This window comes from Phlebotomus papatasi, chromosome 2, assembly GCF_024763615.1.
Source record: "Phlebotomus papatasi isolate M1 chromosome 2, Ppap_2.1, whole genome shotgun sequence".
Classification (NCBI taxonomy): domain Eukaryota; kingdom Metazoa; phylum Arthropoda; class Insecta; order Diptera; family Psychodidae; genus Phlebotomus; species Phlebotomus papatasi.
In genome coordinates, this window is record NC_077223.1 from 12490007 (window position 1) to 12514788 (window position 24782).

The following is a 24782-nucleotide window of genomic DNA, read 5'->3' on the forward strand; positions in this document are numbered from 1 at the left end:
TGGGTTTAATTACACAAAATGGTTTTGGTTGACTTGATAAGACTATAAACTTAAATTAATTCTCTTTCAAGTTGATTTATGGACTGCGCACAGAATGTTTTAGCATTGAGATAGAATTAAATTGATTGTGAAATGCTTTGAATTACCGTCAAAGATATACTGTTTTTCTTCGGTTTTGGGATTTTTATCGATTCGAAATTTTTGGAACTCTAAACATCCCATATTGTGATATAGAAAATAAAAGAAATAAATTTTGAATCTGGAAATTAAAAAAAAAAAATTACGAAGAAAAGTCGTAGAATTTAGCTAAGGTGCAAACCTTTTCGAACTCATGCTGAATTTCATTTTTTTTTTTATAAATTGTACGTAATGTAATGTGTTACCAAAAAGCATAATATTCTTGATTTTGTTAGAAAATTGTGAGAGAAATACTAAAGCTTGGGAGGAAAAAACTATGACGCTGAAAAAATGTTCTCTGCGTGAAAATCGTATGGTTTACCAAAGACGCACTCCTTTTCCAATGTTTATCACGCTTTCATCTCATTTCTTCTGCTTTATTGAATTAATTGTACGTACCCATCGAACACAGTTACCTGAAAAAGGCGGCATTTTCAGCATATTTTTGCTGAATCAACCAGCAAAAATATGCTGACCGGTCAGCAGCTCTCGAACAAAAAGTGCTGACCAAATATATAGAAATGGCTCTGCTTCTCGAGTTTCGTTTTCAGGTTAGCTGAATACAGCTGAAAATACATACCTATGCTTACATCTGAATTGAAATCAGTTAGAATTTGGTGCACGCCGGATTGTGCTTAAATGTGGAAAAGCGGTATGGCTTTAACGGTAACAGCAAGGGTCTGATAGTTATTGTGATTCTAAATATTTTCTTGTTAAATTTATTTTTATGCAATGATCAGAAGTATGATTAGATTCTTATGACCAACGCGCAATAACTTTTGTTTTTAAACATGTTTTCAAAATTACCCATGAGAATGAGCGAGACGACTATAGATCTAGATCTCACTCACTCTCACTTAAATGTCAAAAAACATATTTACATAACAAAAGTTCTTGTGCGTTGAGCCTTAATCATTCACCAAATATTTCGGTGTATGCATTTTTCTCTTTTTAATTTTTCTGAAATAAAATATTTGTGCGCAGTGCATTACATTTCCGATTTTTCTATTTTTTTCTTGATAGTTATAAGTTTGAAATTAAGGGAGATGTCTGAAGAAATGTTAACGATTTCAATTTTATTATTTATCTCGTCTTATAATACACAATCTAATATATTTTTTTTATTCTCAGTGTTTTTCTTATTGTTTGGCATCTAAAGTCGTTTTTATACATTTACATAATTGTTAAATATTTTCAATGTCATATACAATTTCTTATAAAACTGCTAAAAAATTATACGTCACATTTTAAATGTTACTTTTCCTTATACAACTATCTTCATTTCATTAATTTCTTATTACAATTTTCAATTAATATTCACAATATTTCACGTTTTTTTTCGTGCTTGAAAATTGGAAATCTAATTTTTCAGCACGAAATAAAAATAATTTCGCAAAATGCATTCAGACTTGGCAACAACAAAAGAGAAAATTTACATTTATCGGTGAATTTGCTTTTTTGCATTTAGCATGATTTTTTTTCTACATTTGCAGTGGCACAAGTTAGTGACATGAATTTCAGGAAAAAGTAGTATTCTCAGAAATAGCATTAAAATAAAGCTGATATTCATCTCACCGACTTAACATTTTTTTTTTGCACTAAAAGCTTAGTGCACAGTCGAAATGTGCCACAGCAAATATCCCTTTTATGCTGTTTCAGTGTGAATTTTTCCGATGCCAAACTCAAAAGCATTTTTGGGGAAAAAATGTGAAAGAAATATTCGTATGTTAAATTCCTTTTGTTTAGATGAATGTTTTGAAATTGAGCAAAAGCATGTAAATTCATGGCATTTCCTCTGCGATATTGCTCCTTGTGAGAGTTGTGAAAGATGTGAAAAACAATTCATTTTGAATTTGTTCAATTTTTTTGATATCCAATAAATATTTCATAGCTATCTTTTGTCGAGGAATAATAATACTAGGAGATTCCAGTGGTTCTCAATCTAACGCTCGGACTTTTTTGAATGCGCCAAAGCACAACGCGTGTATGCGCTGAGCTTTGATAGCGCATTACAAATATTCTATTCTTAGATGATGAATTGTTTCGAATAATTTAAGGTTAGAACGATTAACCGAATGTACACTACAAAATTCAGATAGTGGATGGAAAAATAGACTTTTCTTGATTTTTTCTATTCAATTCGTCACGACGCCGACGTTTCGAGGATGAAGTCTTCTTAATTAGGTTTCGAATGTGGAAGTAAAATCACGTACAAATTGGAAAATCTGCTGCTGCACTGCACTCGGACTTCAGAGTGAACAATTGTAAAAATGTCCAAGAGCAGTGCAGCTGCAGATTTTCCCACCTGTACGTGATTTTTCTTCTAATTCGAAGCCTGATGAAGAGGACATTCATACTCGAAACATCGTAAAGAAGTAAAGAGAAAAAATCAAAGAAAGTCTATTTTTCCGTCCACTATCTGCTACGATCCAGTAGACCGAAAATTCCTACAAAATTCTTTTCTGCATATGACTAACCTAAACCAATTTGTGACAGATATTTCGCTCTCGCTATTCTTGTTTATCATTTTGCATTTCTATAAATTAAAAAAAAAAACATAACCACTTAACATAACCCAGAGCAAGTGAACACCATGATCGTCAAATGCAAGAATAAATTCGAAACTAGGTCATAATCCGTGTTATTAAATTTTCAAAGGACTAATCTTATCTTACATAAATTGTGATTCTCTTTTCCTGTTTTGTTCTTTAAAACAAAGAATAAAACAAAAGAAGTTAGAAAATGTCTGTGTTTTTTTCGTTCAATTTTAGGTTATGTACACTTTCTGTTTTTCTACCATAAAAGAAAAATAATTTAAAATCATTACTTATTCATTATTCAAAACTGATCTGACAGTACTTTAAATTTTGAATTCATTCAATTTTAGCCTAAACCAAGAACTGGTTAATTAAATTGCTTCTGTTTTTCGATGTTAGATTGGAAACATAACCTCAAATTTTGGAATAACCTATTTTCCACATGAAAGAATCAATCTCATTATTATTAGTCGCATGTAACTAAACTTACTTTATTTCATACTATAAAGAATAAAAGTATCACGATGGGCATTCGATTGAGAACCACTGGTATATGAAAAGTTTTCCGTATTTCGCGATTTTTCGTCATGTATAGATTAGAGTAAATAGTTAATACATATGATATAAATACAGGGATAGGTATAGTAAGAGACAATGCATAATACATACGTTTTTCTTGGCCTTTAAAGTAGACAGGGTAAATTTTCTATTTTTTCTTATTCAACGAACCTTTTTTGTGTTTTCTCTCGTTAAGCTTATGCCACAGCATAAAATATACACAAGTATTTTATGTTATTTGTGTGAAGTGTCTAAGAAAATGGTGAGTATAGCATAGAAGGGGAGTCTTTTTACATCACCCACTCCCGTGGGTCGGATTTCTTTCTGTTTCTTTTTTTTTGGGCGGGTTGGCGAGGGGAATGGGGAAGGAATTTATATTGGCGAGGATGTCTGTACAGAGGCTAAGAGACAGGAGATGAGGATAAAGAGGAGGGCAACCGGAAGAAGAATGGCAGATGGGATGAGGCGACAGCTGTTGGAACCAAAAACGGGAAAATGGATTTCTTCCGGCTCGCTGAGTTCCTCATCGTCACCATCATCCACCGAATTGGACATTGTTTTGTGCCTAAGAGTAAAATTCACGTGAAAAATCGCCTCAGCCACGCCGCCTGGTGACGACACCACGAAGTAGAAAGTCCTCGGGACGCGCTCATGCATGTGAACGTATGTCAATCGGGCCTCCTTGCAGAATGGCGTCGCAACGTCCTGTTTGTAAAGACAGATTTGGAATGGGTTAACATTTACTTCCTCGATTCTCATAATCCTTCTCTCTATTACAGCTTAGAATCTACAGGTAATCTCCTCAAGGGGTGTTATGTTTACGGAAAGGAGATAAATGTAAGTAATTGCCATCTCTGGCACCCGAGGTATTATTAACAACTAAATAGGTTGTAATATCCTTGGAAATATTTTTGCAGTAACATTTTCAATCTTACATTGAACTAATTAGCCCTGAAGGGTTCAATCGTTTGGTCTTTGAGCTGAATGAACGGATCAAAAACACTTGATTGCTTCAATTAATAGACGGATAATCAGGGTTAAAGATTTAATATCAAAGAGCTATTAAAGAAGTAGGTTAGCAGAATTATTAAGTTTATTCTAAAGATTCTAAAAATAATGTCCTGAAGTCCGATCTCGAAAAGCTAAATTATACATTCTGAAATTCATTTTGAATTGAGTAACTGTTTCAAATCCACATTTAAAGCTGTGTTCAAATTAAGTTTTTAATTTATCCATTTGAAAACTGTATAGAACCATTGTATATTCCAAACTTTAAAACAAATGGACACATATAATGTCAAAAATGTTAAAATTGTGGAAAATCTGTAATTCTGAATATTGCGGAATTCCGGATAAACCGGAACAACTTATTCAAAAAAAGCAATTAAATGAATGAATTAGATAAAAAGCAATTAAATAATCTTCAAAGTACTCTATGATTTCAATAGTAAATTATTACTGGATTATCAATGTCCGAACTTTCGAACAATTGTTCTTGGAATTCTGAATTGTCCGGAAATTCAAAATTTAAAAAAATTGTGACGTTTGTTATGTGTCAGAAATTTCGAAAGTTTGTGAATATATTCGACTAGGTTTGACTTGACCGGGCTCCTTCGAAAAACAACTTGAAAGTCAATTACGATGCGTTTATTGATTAACACAGAGCGATTTTATTTAAAATTTTAATTATATTGTCAAATGTTGACTATTTTCTGACTTATTCTCGTTTACGTCAATAAATTTCATTTTCAAATAAAAAAATACAGCACTTTCAAAAGTTGCAGTTCAATTGACTCATCCTCTACTGGAAAGGTTGAAAACTCAGTAACTATTACTGAGCTAAAATTTTCTTTAATTTATTAATAAATTAATGATATACCCCTATGTCTTTCAGAAATCGTTTAATATTAATGTTTAATTTAGGCATTTTTTTATTTTTTTTTTGACAAGTGACAGGTACCTTAAAAAACAACCAAGCTTCAGGGTTGTGCCTTTACATAGTAAAAAATATTTTTTACATTTTACATGTAAAAAAATGTAAAAATGTAAAAAATATGTAAAAATGTAAAAAAATATGTAAAAATGTAAAATATATGCAAAATGTAAAAGAGAAAAATTACACGCTTTTTTGAATTTTTTGAACATTTCCTGTAGGCAATACCAATATTGATACTGCTTTCGGCCGTGACCCCAATAGGGATAAGCGGTTGAAAATGATGATGATTATGATGATGATATTGCTTTCATATTCATATGAGAAATATCAAGAAAACATTTTTGGGAAAACCCTAAACTAAATTTCGTTTTGAAACCCTATAGATATAAAGTAATTGAACGATTGTGTACACATAAAACATACTTCCTGTTGTAAAGTAACGTTACTTTTTTCTTTGAATTTTTTGATCGATAACGAAAAATAGAATCAAAATTAATTTTATTATAATCACGTAAAACACTGAAACATAAAACTATGATTTTTTCATTATTCGTAAATAGGCAAATGACATGACTTGATCCAACAATTTTTTAAATATAAAATAAAATACCTTTTAATATTTTTTATAGTAATTATATAGCTTATTTATAATGATGCGTAAAAGAACTTGCGATTTGGTATATTTTCAATAATTGCAATGCAAATAAAATACAATGATATATTTTCGATATTTTTTATCACCATTTAACCAGAAATTAAAGCTTAAAGAAACTGTTTCAAATAGAAGAGTTGATGAAGAATTATTTAGCTGTTTTTGTATATTTAAGAAGCCAATACAAACTCAAGAAGTGCAGGAAAAATTAAGGATTTTGTGTACTTAAAAGGGGTTAAACACACTCCGCAAAGAAGAAAGTCAAAATATATATTTTTAAATTATTCTTCAGTAAAAACAGTCATGAGATTGTGCATAAAACCCGCACAGCTTAAGTTAAAAAAGAGATTGTCACAGAACCGACACTGGTTCAGCATAAAACGGTTAATATTGTGTTCAAATTGCACGTAACTTCAGCTTAAAATGATTTCACTTGTATGTAAAGCACTCACAGCTTCAACACGAAAAGGATAAATTGCAAATAAAAAGCGCACAGCTTCAGCACAAGACAGTTAAAATTGAATATAAAATCCTCACAACTTCCGAACGAAACGTTTAGCAATTTTGATCGTTTCACTCGGATTCTGTGCAGATTTTGCTAAAATCGATACAATATCGTAATTTTTGTATGAATTTTTGTATAATACGTTAGTTTCAGTTTAGTAGCAAAGCAAGATGGTTTCTAGAACATTAAAAAAATATATTTTTGTAAATATTCATTTCTACAGGTTCAGTGTTAGCAAGGAGGGACTGATTCTCTTCATGAACATGGTTTTCTTGGACAAAGTATACATATAGCAATACAAAAGAAAATGTCGTTAAGAAGAAAGACGAAAACAAGTCTTAATATGAGTGATTTTCACAATATTGATGATTAACGGAAATCACAGAACAATTGGAAAATTCCCTGAGCATGTAGGTTAAAAAATTATGCGTCATTTATATGGTTTATATTTGTTCAACCGGGTAGAGGAAAATTTGAACTGTGATTGCTAATAAATTTCACCAATTATTTTCGACGATAAGCTTTACGGCAAAAAGCCGCAAAATATTTTACTGATCATAGAGAAATCTTTGGTTGAGTGAAAAACAAAAATATAATTTTAAATTTGATCAATAAATTAATTTTAATTTTTTTTATATTTTTACTTTACTTGTTAAAAATGTACCACATGTTAAAGTTCTTTTTTACTATGTAAAAAATTATGTAAAATGTAAAAAATTCGCCCAACCCTTCCAATCTTATACATGTATTGTTCAACTTGTTTTAGTCGAATGAATCAGTATTTTTAAAAGAAATTTCGGATATCTTAATATTTCCAGAGTGTTCAATTTGTCAAGTATGTAGGACGTTTTAGCTACTTTATCACTTTATGCTAAGTTCTTTAGTTGTAGATAATTGAAGCATTTTGTATGCTTAATTTAAATGGATAACATTTAGGTCTTGTGAACAATACGAAGTAGAAGGTGTAACAACAATGCCGGCTATAGACAATAGTTGCTCAATTTGAAATGTCTGTGTGTTTATCAATCGCGATAAGGATAATGTTATGAGGAGTAAACATCGTAGGGATATTCTGTGTGCTGTTAGATGAATGGATGTTAATTGTACAAACAGGGGGCTCATAGAATTGGATAAACACTTGGTGAGAGGCATAATGGCAAGATGTGCAAAATATGATACTTACGATAACGCCGTATGCAAGCACATCAATTCCATATTGATTGCCTGGCGTATAGACACGGTCCCCGTGCAACCATCTAGCGGCAAAAGCAGGTGGATTGGCGCAGAATTCAACCGAAAGGTGCAATGGTGAACCAGGATAGGCGACAGGTGTCGCATTTCTAGCTACAGCCGTTGGTGGACCTGCAAAATTTGAGGTTAGAGTGAATATAAGCCGTTAAGACGACATATTTCATTCGCATCGAACATCAATCTTTATTGCAAAAATTGGAAAGTTTTAATTGGTAAATTATTGGATGTCGTGTGACAAGGGTTTTGTTGTCATGACGTATCTTCAATAAATCAAAGTACTAGGGTTCACACAATGTAAAAAAAAATTGATAATCCCTTACGTGTTAGACATGGAAGGAAGAGTGTTAATACAGAAAAATAAGGGGGACGACAGACACTTAAAAAGAGTTTTACAGCCCTCTGCATTGATTTATAGGGTAGTTGATTTTCACCAATAGCGAAATTGTGAAGTAAAAATTAAGTTTACAAAAAAAGAACTCAAACAATGCGTGTCACCACCAGGGCTAATACTGCGTAGTCCCTCTTTTTTTTAGAAAATAATTGCACAAACGACAGTTGTTCCTTTTTCAACCCTTTTTACCCGCCCCCAAAAGACTCACCCCAGGTTTTGTGATGCTCTTGCAACCCCTCTGGGACTATTTTCATATTTTGAAGCACTTTACATGCATAAAACATAACCCATAATGCATATCTGGGGAGTAATAACAATCAAATTTATGATGGTTTCACATTTATTTACAGCAGACAACATGTACACCTCGTCCATGAATCTCAACTTTGATCCAGGACCACATTTTAGAATATAGAACACACTCGAAGGCTTATCCTAATGAGTACTTTTGATCGTGTTGATAATATCCCTAATAAATTGATAAGCTTTTAGGGCTGCAAGCCAATAAAAGAAGGATTCGGAAAACAGAGAAAGACTTATTCCCAACGGTTTTTATACAACTCTTTTGAAGTTAGAGGAGAGTTGGGCTATTTATTTATGTAATGCTGTATTTTAATAGATGATAAAATATTTTTATTTTGTTAAAAATGTATTAAAAACGGAAATATTTCACTCAATTTTACATATTTTCCAGTGTTTAAATGAATTTAAAATATTTGCAAATCAAATTTCCTAAAAAAAAAAATGAAGTCAGATTCATAAAAGGAATATCGAAAAAATATGAAGTGTTCAAAACCAGAATGTGTGCGAAGCCTGAAAACCTTTTCCTTCGTATACAGGGAGTTCCATTTTCAAAGATATTCCTGGGACCGAAAAAAACCCGCGAAATCACTCCAGTGACACAGAAAAATTGCATACTCACAGGAGAGGTCTTTGGAATAAGTTATGGAGACGCCATGATGTATGCAAAACATTTTCGATGCTAATTCTTTAGTCTATTTTCAGCGCTAATATGGTTCATAATGGGTCCGGCACACCTTTTATATCAAGGAAATTTCATAAATTCAAAATTAACATCCTTTTGTAGTAGGACTGTTGAGCCTGGAGGAGTTGGAGGGAGAAAGCCCGTCCTGATGAAGACTCTTATAAGCCAACGGTACCAATCACTGTTCAGTTGGGGTGTAACGTTGAGGGGTGCTATAACAACGGCTAACTTCAAGTTATGACATCGCTATAATTCCGCTAGATGGGGTTGTGAGTGCTCGGCGAGTTATTCCGAAGGCACAATCGAATCGGCTCCTCAGTCGGTCTTCACCAGCGAAGCGAGGAGGATGCCAGATTCGTGGCTATCTTGGAATGGGCAATGGGGCTCGAATCCGGGAGGCTAGCGATGAAGGGTGCTCCAGCATGTTCTGGTGTGGGGCCTGTAGCATTCGTGCTACACTTTGCTCTCTTTGCATATGCCTATCCAACCTTTTCGCACTCTTCTTCTTCTTTTGAATGTCACACCAAATTAAATTTAGTTCAGTCCAGGTTTGAGACCGAAAGAATGGGATAAAGTTAAGTAATTTTTTTTTAGAAAGAAAGAGACGCGATTTTTGATTTCATGAAGGTGTTCCGAAGGCATAACGGTGCTATCACACTAGGATTTTCACAATTCAATTTTAAATTCAATTGAGCCAATTGAGCACTAAAAGACTTCTAGAATTCACTTGAAAATTCTCACAGTCAGGACACATTTTGCAAGAAATTTGCTCAATTTTAAATAGTGCCGCAAGATTTTTGATTGTGAATGATTCCGGAAAATGTGTGATAGTACTTAAAATGTCTTATAAGTCACTTATCTGTTATGCAAAAGAATCCCCAAAGCCAGAAGACAGGGTTGTAGGCAAGGGGGCTCATGGAGAGACTCTCATACAGTCTTTTTTAAAATCTGTATGAAGTCATCCCAAATGCGATTTCTTGACACAACAATTTCCTTCGAATGGCTTTGCAGGAAGTTAGCAAATTACTCCCGATACTAAAGCTTCACTTGCGTACAAGTTTGTTATTAAATCACAGTACTTATCTTATTTTTCTGCCACAAATAATATTAAATAACGAGTGAATAAATTTAATAAAAACAATTTGCTTCAAAAGGCTACTTGTTTAACTGCAATAAAATTGAAATTAATGAGCAATTTTAACATTTTAATTCGCTGAATTTAACTTTAATTGATCAACCACATTTATGCTATTTTAGCGTGTTTAAATATGTTTTGGTGGGCCAAGTATTAGTTTATATCAATAAATAATCGAAAATCTATCAATTCAAATGATTTTTAATGAAAAATAGCGCAGATAAGCAAGTTATCTGAAAATTAAATTGAATTTACAAATTGGATAAATCCTAGTGTGATAGCATGGTAAGAAAGGTGTTTCAAATTTATCGTGGGAAAAATATTTGCAAACATTTAGGGGCAATTCAAATGTTATTTTATAAATGAACACCCAATGGTAAGCAATTCATATCAAATTCTTTCAATCCGTTTTCACTTAAGGCGGAACTTCATGTATTAGTGTAGCCCTATTTCTCCGTATTTGCATTGAAAGAACGCCCATTCGCTTAAAGTAAAAATTTTGAAATTTTTGAATGATTTTAGGAATATTAGAATTTTTATTTTAATTTCTACCCATTTTGTGATCAATAAGTACAAAAATTGGCAAGTAATTATTGGAAATGTAAAAATATATATATACCCCTATATGAAACATTTTATTTTTTTTCTGATCATTTCATATTATTTGGTACCAAATTTGCTTATTTACGGACCAAAAATGTGTTATCCCTTGTTCATTATCAGGTTTTTTTTTTACCAAAATCATGTTTGAGAAAAATTGCCCCACCATCCCCTAATTGGAATCACAGTTGCTCAATACTAACTTGTCTTAAGAAGGTGATGAAGTTTCATGTAGAAAAATCAAATTACATGCCATTGAACTTGTATGACCAATTAAAAGTTTTTTAATTGTTTTTCTGGACAATTTTCCGGGGATGAAAATAGGACTTTTTCGCTTCACAGGGAATGATGGTGAAAATAAGACTAGCCTTGGGTAGGATCATTGGGAATATCCAATGTTGCTCCAATTGAGCCACCCTCAAATTGGTTGCCATAACAATTTCTATCTGCGTGGAATCTCCCCAAAATGAATACGTCTGCCTCGTCTTTCAAGTCCCCAGCTAAATAAGAAGGGCATATTGCATATTGGCTGTGCCATACATGGACTTTCGGTTGGAATTGTCGAAAACTAACTCACTTATATTCGGACAACGCACTCCCCATACCCTCTTGAAAGGGACAATAGCCCTTTGGCCAAACTCATCTGGTCAATATGAATTACAGAAATATATACAAAAGTCGAGATATAATAAAAAATTTCCACAGCAACAAATGTCCAAACAATATTGGACATTTGGGGTGGGAAATTGAAAGAAACACATGTGGTTTACTTTGAAAACAAACAAAGAAAAAAAACTTTGTTGCCTATTGCTAAATAGAAGATGAGTTTAATTTAGGAAGTTGTAGTTCTTCTATTAAAAGCTTTAAATTACGATCTTTATTTGTTTTTGCGCCTGAATTTTAGGCAAAAATGTTTTTGTTGGCTGGTGCTATTTGAGTGATCACTGCTTTAGTTCTTTTGATTGAATTTAATTCATTACTAGGAAGAAGTTAAAGACCTTTGAACAACTGGTAATACTTTAAAAAACCTTATTTAGCACTCAGATAAGTTAAAAAAAAACGTACATAACTTCTGATAGTTTAACTTCTTTCATATTTAAATAACTGAGGCTCTTTTTATACTCCAATATTAAATCATTTTGCGAGATGTTCGACCTCACGAAAGAGAACTCTTCGTGATTTTTCGCATGGTTATTAGATGCGTAGCATACTGGTTGACAACATGTTTAAAAGAAATTTATTTATAAATAAGACAACAATTCGAAATCAAAAATGATTTAGAAAAAAAGAAAACACTATATTTTTTTAAATAAATAAATTAGCGGTTAAGTAAAACAAACAAAATTGAACATTTTATGATATACAGTGGCGACAAAATAAATAGCACACCTTCAGCAATTTTCCTATTTTGATGTTTTATGATACAATATTAATCATTATATCTGATTATGCTTAATTTTTTTTTTTAATATAATGCCCATTTTAAATAAAAATGATAATTATTTAATATATGTATCTGTTAGAACCTGGTGTCAGCCAAAATCCCGAAAGACAAAATCCCGAATTTTCAAATTCTATGAAATTATATGGAGGAAAATGTTTAGAATAATTTCCTAAGACACAGAAGATTTCCCTTTGCCTCCAACAAGCGCGGGGACAATCGCGGGAGTAGCTGTGACACTTTTAAGAATTCGGGATTTTGGCGTTCGGGATTTTGGCTTTCGGGATTTTGGCGTTTGGGATTTTGACCGGGACCCGTTAGAACCATGTATTTTTGTCATTTTATAAGTTTAGCTTTAATTCATGTGGCTAATTTAAATAGCACACTTTCATTTTCTCTTAAAATATTACCTGAAATTTACTTTTATTTTAAGATGCATTGTATTTCTGTATTTTTGATCACATATAGGCATTAGTGCCACAACTTTTTGTAAAATAAAGTTATAAGAACTGAAAAATCATGTAAATAGAGCTTTTGGTGCAGATTTACGTACAAGAGTTTAGGATAATTAAGATTTTTTTTTTGTAAATTATATTGTTCAAATAAGATAATCATCGATTCAATAAATTTTTTATGATCAAACTTACAAATTATATAGTAAGTGTATTATAGTAATATTATAGTAATTATATAGTAAGTGTTATATAGTAATATAGTAAGTGTAATGAAACATTTATCGAACAATATTTCCGATTTTGAATCAATAATTTGCCTATTGAACATTTAATTACATTCGACGAATACATAAAATTTGTATTTTGTTAGTTAATATTTCATTTTATATTATTTTTATGTAAAAATGAGCCATGACTTATCTTTTAAGACAGAGGCGTGCAAGAACCGTTGAAACCGAATAAACGTCAAATTAAACATATACGTCAGTGGTCAAAACGCTACCAGAACAAACATATTTTGTCGTTTATTCGGTTTCAACGGTTCTTGCACACCTCTGTTTTAAGACATAGCTGTCTGGAATATCTGGAATGTAGAAAAATCTGCAAAATATCCACAGAATTTCGTCAGAGTATGGTCCAGGATTCGTCAGAAAATCTGCAGAAACTTTCTGACGAATTTTGTCCCAAGCCCAAATAAAATTCATAGGAATATCTACAGATCTATCGGCAGATTTTCGGCAAAGGTGTAGATATTTTCTGCAGAAATCTTAAAGTTATCTAACGATATTATTTGACGGGACTCTATTTGCACAAAAAGTCGTTGATGTTCCAAATATTAAAACTCATTTCAAATTTTTAACACTTTAAGCACGCGAAGGTCAAAAATCGAGGGTCAGAAAAAAAAATTTTCTAACTTTTTCGAGCAAAGTACAGCTTTACAAGGCCGTAGAAAAACTTTCAATTTTGGGTCACGGGTGACCCAATCGTCTTTAAAGGGTTAAATTTAATTTTCGCACGAGAAGGGGAGAATTATTATTGCTCAGTGATTGAGAGGAATAATAAAGGAATGAATTAATATTGTTGCTTTGACTTTTCTAAAAACAAAGCAAGAAAAGTCACATATTGACACTCATGACACTTCGAAATTCGAACAGGAAGTTTTTCGGCCACAAGATGGGTGAAACTAAAAGTAAAAATGTCTTATCTTAAGCTTCCGAACCCGATTTTCGAATTTTTCAGACTCCAACTGTAAATCAAGCATTAGTATCAAATATTATTAGTACCAAAACTTATCCGAAACTAAACTAAATTCTAGAAGAGTAGGAGATAATTTGGTTTCTGCAGATGGTAATTTTTTGTGGGGGGTCGCTGAACTCCAAAACTCAATATCTGTTAGCATGCAGATAGGTGACAGCTTCAAAAAAGCGGATTATATACTGTTCTCTCTTTGTATGAGTAGTAAAATAACTCAGGGAATTTTATCAGTTAAATTCCGAATAAATATCAGTTTTAAAAGTAATTTTAATTACGTAAATTTCACGCTTTGATCACCTTAACTTAATTTGCGTGCTTAGAAAATGTTTGTTAGGGGGAGGTGGGGCTACTTTGAGCTGTGGGGATACATTGTTACACGATTTTTTTTGCTTATTTCTAAAGGAAACTGGGTTTTAACATGATGTAATTTGGATAGACAAAATAATTGTGTATCTAAATAAAATAATTTTAAGGACCAACTTCATTTAGAAATAAGCGAAAAAGTCGTATAACAATCTAGCCCCATAGCTCAAAGTAGCCCCACCTCCCCCTAGGCATATTTAATTGAAGGCCGCTGCATTGTTTTATTCTAAAAGACTCAACATTGCGTCCGAAAATTGTAATCGAAAATCCAAAGTATTGAAAACCAATTTTGTAAGTTTTCCTTCAATACAAGTATTTACATTGATTAATTAAACTATAGGCAATTTACAAATAAATGATAACCCTCTGTTTGGTATAATTTTATCAAAGAATCTTAATGTTCAATCTACATGCCGCTGGAATGTTCCATGTCAGTTTCAATGGGGGAGCATCTTGGTTCTTTTGAAGTTACCTCTAGTGTCTGTGTATCTTTGGTGAAAAGTTTGAATTGGGATCCATGGTGAAAAATCCTTACACCCTCGAAGGGTATCGGGATCAAATTTACACTAAACAGTTATGTACATGTGTATCGAGCCTCCCCCATTGAAAGTGTCTCTCGAATAATTATGTTTACCCTGGAATGGCTTAATGTTTGTCTTGCATGAAAATGTTTGCATAAATTGTTGTCACCGGCTTCAGCTTCCTCATCCGCAGTCATGAACAGTCGCCCAGTGTTCAACGGAAGAGCCAACTCCGTGAGATGACATCGTTGTCAACCGTGGTGTAGATTACATGACTCCTGGCAAGATGTAAATGGAGGACGATGGCTCTGTGTCGCTTTTCATTACCCTCAGGCTGTTCCGTGAAGTGATTTTTGGATATTTTTTTCGCCCATTCCCCTTGTTCGTTTTGTAATTCTGATTCATCTTCATCATCCGTCTTTGAAGTTCAGCTTCCCTTGAATGATGTTGATTGCCCTATGCAAACTACATTAACCACATTGCAAAAGATGCGGAGTAATATAGAGGGAATATTTCCCTATCCATTCAGAATTTGCATCATCATTGACCTTAGAATTAAATGTAATGATGCCTTTAGATATGAGAATTACCCTCTTGGCTTAACTTATTTTAGATCAGAACGGTAATCTTACTGTTAGTACAAAGTATTAAACAGAATAAAAAATTTATTTGAGTAATGATAAGTAACAACCCAAGTAGCATAATAAAGTCAGAATAACGTTATTTTTATCGTTTATCGTGAAGTAATTAAATGGAAGAAGAATAGAGTAGCTTCCACGTAATAATGAGGTAATTATTGCAATAAAATTGACCATATGATAAATATTAACATTATTTAGATAGAATTAATGAATTATTTCAGGTGTATAGTCCTAAATGTTAATTATGTAACCTGGGCATTAATCAACAAATTCTATAAAAAATTATATTCTATATATTACGCTTATTTTGCTACTTGGGTATTTTTTAGGATGTCGTATCGATCCTGTTCCAAAACACGGGGTAACTCATTTCGGGGAACTCAAGACAATTTAGCCAGGAAACTAACGGGGAATCCGAGGAATTTGGGGAACTCACGGGGAACATACGGGGAACCCATATATTTTTCAAGGAAATCAGGGAATCCATATATGTGTTTTTCATGAGATCCGGAAACTCATATGTTCTTTCAGGGAATTCACTTGGATTTCATGGAACACATATATTTTTTCAAAGAACCGATAACTCGACCCAATCTAATTGCTTATGAATAACCCCTTGTTCCAAAAGCCTGACCCTTTTCAACAAATCCTAAAAGTTGTTTAGTTATTGTGCTACAATTTCAAGAACAATGCACAAAAGTGGAGAAGTTCAAGTATCTCGGGGTGTTATTCACGAGTGATGGTAGGATGGAGGCAGAACTCTCGTCGCGAATCGGTCAGGCTTCTGCAGTAATGAGGGAGCTTGGCAGAAGCGTGTTGAGGAAGGTCGAGCTTAGTCGATCGGCTAAATTATCGGTTTTCAAAGCTGTGTTCATTCCTATTCTCACCTATGGTCATGAGATTTGGGTAATGACCGAAAGGGTAAGATCGCGAGTACAAGCTGCCGAGATGAGGTACCTTCGAGCGGTAAAGGGAATCACTCGTAGAGATCGAGTGAGGAATGTGGCCGTTCGTGAGGAACTAAGAATCGAGGAGCTGCTTCTTCGGGTTGAGAGATCACAACTTCGATGGTATGGACATGTTCAACGCATGAATGAAGAAAGATTCCCCAGAAAAGCTATGCAAGCCATTGTGAGGAGACCTCGGCCTCGAGGCAGACCTAGGACAAGGTGGCTGAATCAAATTCAGAATCTTGCCTTGGAACGCCTCGGGATCGAACCCGAACATCTTCCTGAAGTGGCGGAGGACCGACAGGCGTGGGCTGCTAGATTGGATGTCATGGGCCCGCGACCCCAATAGGGATAAGCGGTTGAAAATGAATGAATGCACAAAAGTAGAATGTTACCGGGAGAAAGTGTTGTAAATGAAAATGCAATTTACAGTTTTAAACTATCTCTCAGGGAGGGACAACTCAGGGAGTGAGTTTTGAAACATAAAGTTGGTAACAACTCACGTTCCTAAACACTTCCATAACGATGTGCAGAGACGATGACAATCCTTTTCTTTGCAGTCATAACACATGTTATATTAGCAGGAGTTTCACCAATTCCACCCACACAGCAAAATGAGATAGAAACAGCGAATTTTCGTCTCGGTAGATTTCCCACCTTCCTTTGATAATATCCCAAAGGAGTACTGCTAAGTGATGATACCATGTCACATGAATAAACACAAGTTGAAATTTTGAGCAAAGTGCACCCGTCTGTGCCATTTTAAAAGGGACTGGGAAATGCTATGAGGAAGCCCAGAGACTGAGCATTTAGTAACATTTTCTGCAGAAACTTATTTAAATGATTGGGACTCAAATAGAAAATTTTCCTCTCGCAGTTCTTCCATCTTCCGGCATTTACGTATATTTCAACTTTCAAGGGAATTGTGGAACAGAGTTGTGCCGAGAAAATTAAAATATATTGTTAGTTGCTAGAAATTAATGGATAATTACCATGAGTTACCATCTGGTGACTCATGGTAGCCACATTGAGTAATGCTCGTGACCTGGTTGTATAGAAAAATTATTAATTTGTCTACATAATTTTTTTTATCTAATTTATCTAATCTAAGATAAACCGATTCCAATCGGTTCTTAGCAGATTCATAACCGATAACTAATTTTTATCAAAAAATAAATTTTATTACTCCTAAGATATTTTGGCCAAATTATTGTGTGATTTATAAATCAAGCGAGAATCGGTAAACGGTAATCAGCCGAATGGTATCATGTTTTTGGGCTTTTTGGAAGATTTTGGAATTCTTGACATGCCTGAACTTATTCCAATCAGTTATGAAGCGGTAGTGAACCAGTTGAATGACTAATTCTTAATCGAAATTAAATTATATTGCTTCTTAGGCATATTTTGATCAAGATAAGTGCTTTATAAATCAGTTTAAATCGGTTGTGAACCGGTAATGAACCGATTATGACCCGATAAGTAATTTTTGTTCGAAAATCAGTTGTAGTAGGGGGAAAGGAACACCTATTGACACTTTAAGAACTCGTGTAAGGACCTGTTGACACCCTACTCTATACCATTTGGAATACAAAATTTGAACACTTATCCTAATCGAAAAATGTAAATTAATGAAAAAACGCCATATTACTTACATTTTATTAGATGCATTTAATAAATTTCAAGATTTTGACAAAAGTGTCAATAGGAGCTCCCTATCGAAGAGGTGTTCATTCGACCCTACACTGAAATCTAATTAAGAGGATCTATTGTGTGATTCATAAATCGGTTCATATCGGTTTAGAAACGGAAACCGATAAATGATGCGAAAGTACTTCTGAGGTTATAGCATCTAAGTCAAGAGTTCGAGCCGTTCGTGCCCTTCGCAAAGCCTGGAATACTTCGTCACTTCTTTTAATCGATATGGCAAAATCTTAAGTATTCAATTACAAATAAAATCTAATTCTTGACTAAGATTTATAAGTCCACCAACTAAATTTAGTGAATATTTGAAAAAGTAGGGGGACGCGTGCTACCTTCGGACGACTGAAGCTTCGAGCAACTCGATTTCTTTTCCGCGATCTTAATGGATTTGATCCATGGCTCTTTTCTAGAAATTTGAGGCATTGGATTACGTATTAAAATGTTATATTTTAATCAGTGAAATTTATTAAAAACATATTGAAAAAAAATGAGTTGTTCGAAGCTTGAGTCGATCGAAAGTAGCGCGCCTTCCCTTATTAACGTAAGCCATCCCTTTAATAAATTTACTGAGATTTTGATCAATAAAATTCAGGATATTTGTCCACGTCAGCATTCTGGTTTCATAGCAATCAAGAGAGATAGCCATCGGAGGACAACGTCTGATAATGTATCTTCTGGGACATATTATGCTTATGGGGTTTTGTGTAAAATCAAACCACCATCTGGGAACACTAAAATGATATAATTTTCATCTCTGACATCAACTCCTGTTCTGCAATAATCTCCCTGAAATTCTATTTGCTTGAGGCAAAAGGATGAGGTTAAATGGTGGTTGTCATTTATCAAATATGAATTTAGTAAGTGCCATTTTGAATTATTTACAATGAACGTTAGGAATCATCCATTGGTTTTTTTCTACATTGCAATTAATTTTTAAATGTGCTTAATACTGTAAAATGTGTTTAAAAATTCAGGAAACCAGATAGAGCAGTGATAACTCTCATTAGTAGAAAAACTGAGATTGTAAGGAATCCCAGCTAAATATAATGAGAAATTTAAAGGTTCAATTATACTAGGAAAGCTAAATTGATGAACACTATTGAGAAAGTCCACAAAACTAAATTTCTTCATCTTCGTTTTATTTTTATTCAAATTTCCATGAAATATTTTTTCGGTGAAGAATGTAATGAAATTTAATTTTTAATACACCCCAGAAACATTTAGTATTTGAGAAGTTTTTAACTTTTTTGCAATGGGTCATGTATTATATAGTCTCCCATTATGAGACGTCAGTTATCTTGTCAATTTTCAATGCATTTCCCGTATGTACTATTTAAAAGAGAGAACTTTCCTGAATCACATCCTTGACAAATTGCTCCTCATTCAATTGAATTTTTCATTCTTGTTGTTCTACATTGAATACACCTTGTCAATTTTCATTCTCTATCCATATGAAAAACTCTCCCAATCAACTATTAAAGAGAAATGTTATACAACGTTTTTCACCATTTTTAAGTAGAACATTTCCCAGACAATTTCGTTGAAAATTGCTAAAGATCAATAGGGTATGTTTCAACTGAATTGAAATAATATCGAGAAACTTATGAAATAGTCAATGAAACACATCCAATTTTTGTGGTGAGAGTGGAAGTCAATAAAATTCCAGATTGAAATTGACAATGTGCAGACAATTTAGTCAATAATTCATGGTATCATGCTGTACAAGACTACGAATGACCTCACGAAAAAAAATCAAAAAGAAAATTGAACACAGACTGGAAAAATCAAATAGCCAATCATAGCGTGAATTATAAATTAAGCCACTGATTCATGGAATTTTATAAACAAATTTCAGGAGAGACAAATAAAATATTTTAAGCAATGAATTTTTCTGATAAACATATTTATTTTTGTTTTTATATTTCTATTGTCTTTTAACTCACGGGCAGATTTCTGTAGCGACTTGCCCTTCCTGAACTCATCCAAGCTCTCTTCCACATAATCTTTTTTTTTTTTGTAGAGACGATGTATGAGCATTTTACAACCCAGAAATTAAAAAAAAAAAAATTAAAATAAATAAGAATTTCGGGGAAGCAAAACTTGTGGCCGAAATAATAAACATTCCCTTAATAAACAGCCCAGAACTTTCACTTGGAATCGAAAGAACGATTCAGTATTAACATAAACGAAAACAATCTTTAATGAACATGAATCAATATGTCACGTTTTTTGTAAGACTCCTTCCACACCGAAGTTTCTATAACACAATATTAATTTAAATTATATCCAAAATTTAACGATTTTTGTGTTATTATATTCCAAAAAGATTAATATTTAGAAAAGAAATCATTGACTACTCGAGGTTACAAGCAAAACGGTCGAAATTGAAAGCTGGCCGAAATTTGGTACACTTGGGCGTCTTAGGAAAGAAAAAGATTTAGAAGCAATAATTCTTGTAAGCCTACATGCAAAACGTTAAAATTCCGAACGCAAAAATATCGAAAAGGCCCAAATACCTAAAGCTAAAATAACGAGATCAAAGTCCCTAATAGCCAAAATCCGGAAAGCCAAAATCTCCATCGTCAAAATCCCGAATTCTTAAAAGTGGCATAGGTGCTTTCAGGGTTGCATCAGCATTTGCTGGAGGCAAATGGAAATTTTCTGTATTATGGTAAAATATTCTACACTTCAGCTTTCGTATTATTTCGTCTTTTTCAAGATTCGGGCCATTCGGGATCGCTTTCTTGACTTTGGCTTTTTAGAATTTTGACTTTTCAGAATTTTGGCTTCCCGGGACATTGACCCCTTCGGGGTTTTAACCTTTGAAATTTCGCTACATACAAGAATTTAGCAAGCACCGGTATTCACTTATGTTCAATTTCAAATTTTATTTTTGAATTTGAATTCATTATTTCTAAAAAATATATATATTTAAATAAGAATACCTAAATTTATTTCTTTTAAAAATTGGATTTAAATATTATAAGTAGATAAATAGGTTAAATTGAAAAAAATAGAGTGTATCTGAGTTAGCAGATAATCACAACCATAAAGGAGATGCATAAGGGGCCCAAACGGAGGCCTGGATGCAGCTGGCGAGTTGGCGAGACATAATACACGAGGAGGATGGAGCGGTTGTAGCTGAGACTGGAGCTGGCCGTGTATGGATGGAAGCCGATTACTGCCCCCAGAATGAATCTATCTATCTAGCAGATAATCAGACACCTGAGCTTTATTGAGGTTTTGAGCTCCTTAGTCTACCCGACAGTTGATGTTTCTTTTCGATTTTATGTTTACTTGATCACAATTTATTCTACGAGACGAAACGTGGTTTAAAATATGTCAAAATGGTATTTTTTTTTATAGAATTTTCTCAAAAATTCATATTTCATATTTTTTTCCAAAATATTTGCTTTAAGGACTGCTTTAGGTTATAAGCTAACAGGAAATATTTGGTTTTTGGATTTCAGATAAATTAATTCCAAAAAAAAATTGTCCACCAAAAAGTGAGGTGTCCCAGGGGCTGATTTTTTTTTAATTTTTTAAATGTAAATTTCAGAAAATATAATTTAAATGATGTACTTACATATGCCTAAGAGCTTGATTTATATTTTTTTAATTATGTTGAAAAAAATAGATAATACAGTCAAGTGTGCTAATCCGGGCCTTCGCTATCTGGATCGTTTATGACTAATCCACTTAAAATAATATTTTTCTTATTTGCTGGTTGATTATAAAACATTTATTGTTTTTCCTTGTGAAAAGAAGTATTTTAAATCCAAAGGTTTAATTAAAAGTGAATTAGCGAAAAGGCGACCCAGTTAGCACATGCTGACTTATTTAAGTATTATCATTATTTTATAAATTTTCTTTAATATTTCTGATAATTTTTTTTATATTATGTTTCTGAACGAAACAGTGAATAATTCTATGGATTTAGAAGAAGTAAAAAATAATTTCATCAGTCCGAAAACAAGCGTTTAAAAGTAACACTCTTTGGAAAACGATCCAGGTACCCAACCTTACTATAAAGTGCTTCTTTTCTTAGTATTGTAACCTATGTAGGAACATTGTAGAATGATAAATTCTTTAATAATTTTCTATTTTTAAATGCTTATTACAATTTATGATTCAATTTAATCGGTAGTAGACCAGTAAACACCAAAAGACCTTGCTGAAAATAATTCACGGAGAGCTTTTTCTCGTGAGTTCGAGCATTCCGCAAAGCTGGGACGCTTTGCCGACTTTTTTACTTTTTTTTAAAAAATCTATTTCGACCTACGTAACGCCTTAATTACGAGTGTATGTTGAGATATCAAATAAATGTTAACCACTTTAATGCTGTTAAAGTTTAAGTAAAAAAATACATGAATGCAATTCCGCGGAATTATGTAAAATCTAATTCATGTAGTGGATGTAATGATATCGGGAACTGGATAAAATAGCTCGTTGTCAATTGATTTTGCAATTTATAACAAATTACATATTCATTTAGTACTCTCAACCCTCATCATTTGTGTGGATGATCGCAATTACAATGGTTGAGGGTGGTTTTAGTGGAAGGACAAAAAAAAAGAGCCAGAGCATCACCATTGAAAAGAGCTTAATGAAATGACTGTGATTACCAAATATATCGCCATAAACTAATGCAATATTAGTATATGAGTTTAATCTGATAGATTACAATATTGGTGCGGCGAGTGTTGTTCCCAATATCACGTCCCTTGGTCGCTTCACTTTTGGGGTATCGGCTTGCGGATAGTAATAATAGTGGATTGGGGTGGAATGGCATGTACTGAACAAGTGAGTTCATCAAAGGGGATCTAGCAACAAATCATGGATACACTATAATTGCACCAAAGCGTCGCTCATCGCTGCGAATTGAAAGACATCACAGTACAAAGTGGTTTGAGGTTGAAGTTTCATTTCATCTGTCAGCGTTATCATGTTTCCAGTCATGTTGAGTTTGGCGGTAAACAATTGATTACGGATTGCTTTTATGATTTATATATGGGACGCGATAGTTACGTAGAATCAATTAAGTGTTATACCGAAACGATGTGATTTCACGAATTATCAGGACAATAAAATCAAAGTGAAAAAGAATTTAACGGATTTGGAAATTCAAAATCCTTAGATTTCCATTAGGAGAAGGCTTTCAGGCTTTGTACATACCTTGGCTTCGAACACTTTATACTCTTCCCATATTCCTTTAAGGAATCTGACCTCACAATCGGAAAATCGTTTGACTCTCGAAATAATTAAAACCGGATTTTTTCAAGAAAAACGGTTTTTTTTTTGTATTACCTATTCCAGAATCTCACTTCCCATAAGCCAGCATAAGTTTACCATTGATTTTACGCTGCATATACATATTTCACTAGAATCAATTGTATTTTGGATACCAGAGAAAGTTTTGTAATATTTCTTTTGCTTATTTTGATGAGTTTTTGTGTTAGTAAATCCAAAAGAACAACATTTCTTCAAATATCTTATCCCTCATGGTGTCTCATTTCAGTCCAAAATAATTTTTCAGACGAACTGAAAAGTTTTGAGAGAGACGTAAATAAAGCTGAACAAACTTGGTTCTTCGAGAAAAACTTTCAAATGTGAACAATATATTGAAAATTTAGAGCACAAATACGAGCCAAAAGCAGTGAAATCAATACTCTTGTGATGTCCTGCACCATATCAGACTTATTTTTATCTGTGTACTGTCCGAGAAAATTCACTTTGGCCAGTTTTTTCTCCTTGTGCTATCCTCCCAATTTCTTACAGATTGAATTTCTTACTCTTCCATGCTCTTGAGTTGAAATTGATAAGGTATGAGATTGACAATTTCGTTGATATTCCTCACTGAGATTCACTCGAAAATAATTTTTTTTTTGTGATATTTGATTGCTAAATTGGAAGCTTCTGGGCAACTTCATATTTTGAACAATCACTCCATTGCAGCTACAATGGAAAATTTATAATGGGATTTTCCAGAATTCATCCCAAAATAATGTGTCACCCGATGTGTACATGGGGATGATTACAAATAGGATAAAATCGAGGACAATCGACCAATATAGTGAGCCCCCTGGTTCACTTGATGATGTCCATCGTTATCGTTGCACCATATTTCATCTACCACTATCGCTTATCCTCTGACCCCGACGCCTCTATGCTCCGTCCAAGAGATAAATCATTGAACAGCATCTGGCGCCGACGACACGTGTTGTTATCAGTTCTTTTGATATTTTTCATTGTTCAACCGAAAAGGAGAGAAACTCCATTATTAATCGTTTACCATCTGTAAAATCCTGATGATGGTCACGTGTGTTCTTTGGCGAAATTCTAAGCCGATTACTATCTTTTTGCACCAATCAAATCTCATCTACATGCGTTGAAACCGCATAAAATTATACAGTATTAGAAGTTAACACAACTGTCTAAAGGACAGTATTCTCTTTGACACATAATTCTGTGAAAAAAAAGAAATCTTCAGGGAACAGTCCCATGGGAAGAGGTTTAAAATTAGTGTTGCCACAGCACGTGTGTGTTTACCACTTAATAATTATTTTAAATATCCATTCAGAATACGCAGTAGGGGCAATAAGAGCACCTTTGAATAGGGAACGTTTGAAATTGGATTTTTTCTCTAATTTTTGAATGGAATTGAGGCTTTTTTTTCGAATACTGTATCTGACGCAGTTGTATATTCTCTTCAGTTTCTTCCGGTGTTCG

At 33.3% G+C, this 24782-nt stretch overlaps 1 protein-coding gene across 1 annotated transcript in view; it reads right to left on the reverse strand.

Annotated features, from left to right (window-relative positions):
• Nucleotides 1-339: 339 nt before the first annotated feature.
• Nucleotides 340-24782, reverse strand: part of LOC129803756 (uncharacterized) — a 391692-nt gene continuing 367249 nt past the window's right edge. The window contains exons 12-13 of the mRNA XM_055850537.1: nt 7549-7727; nt 340-3977 (exon numbers count right to left, since the gene is read on the reverse strand). Coding sequence (XP_055706512.1) covers nt 3645-3977; nt 7549-7727 — 512 coding nt within the window. The 3' untranslated portion in view covers nt 340-3644. The remainder of the gene's footprint in view (nt 3978-7548; nt 7728-24782) is intronic.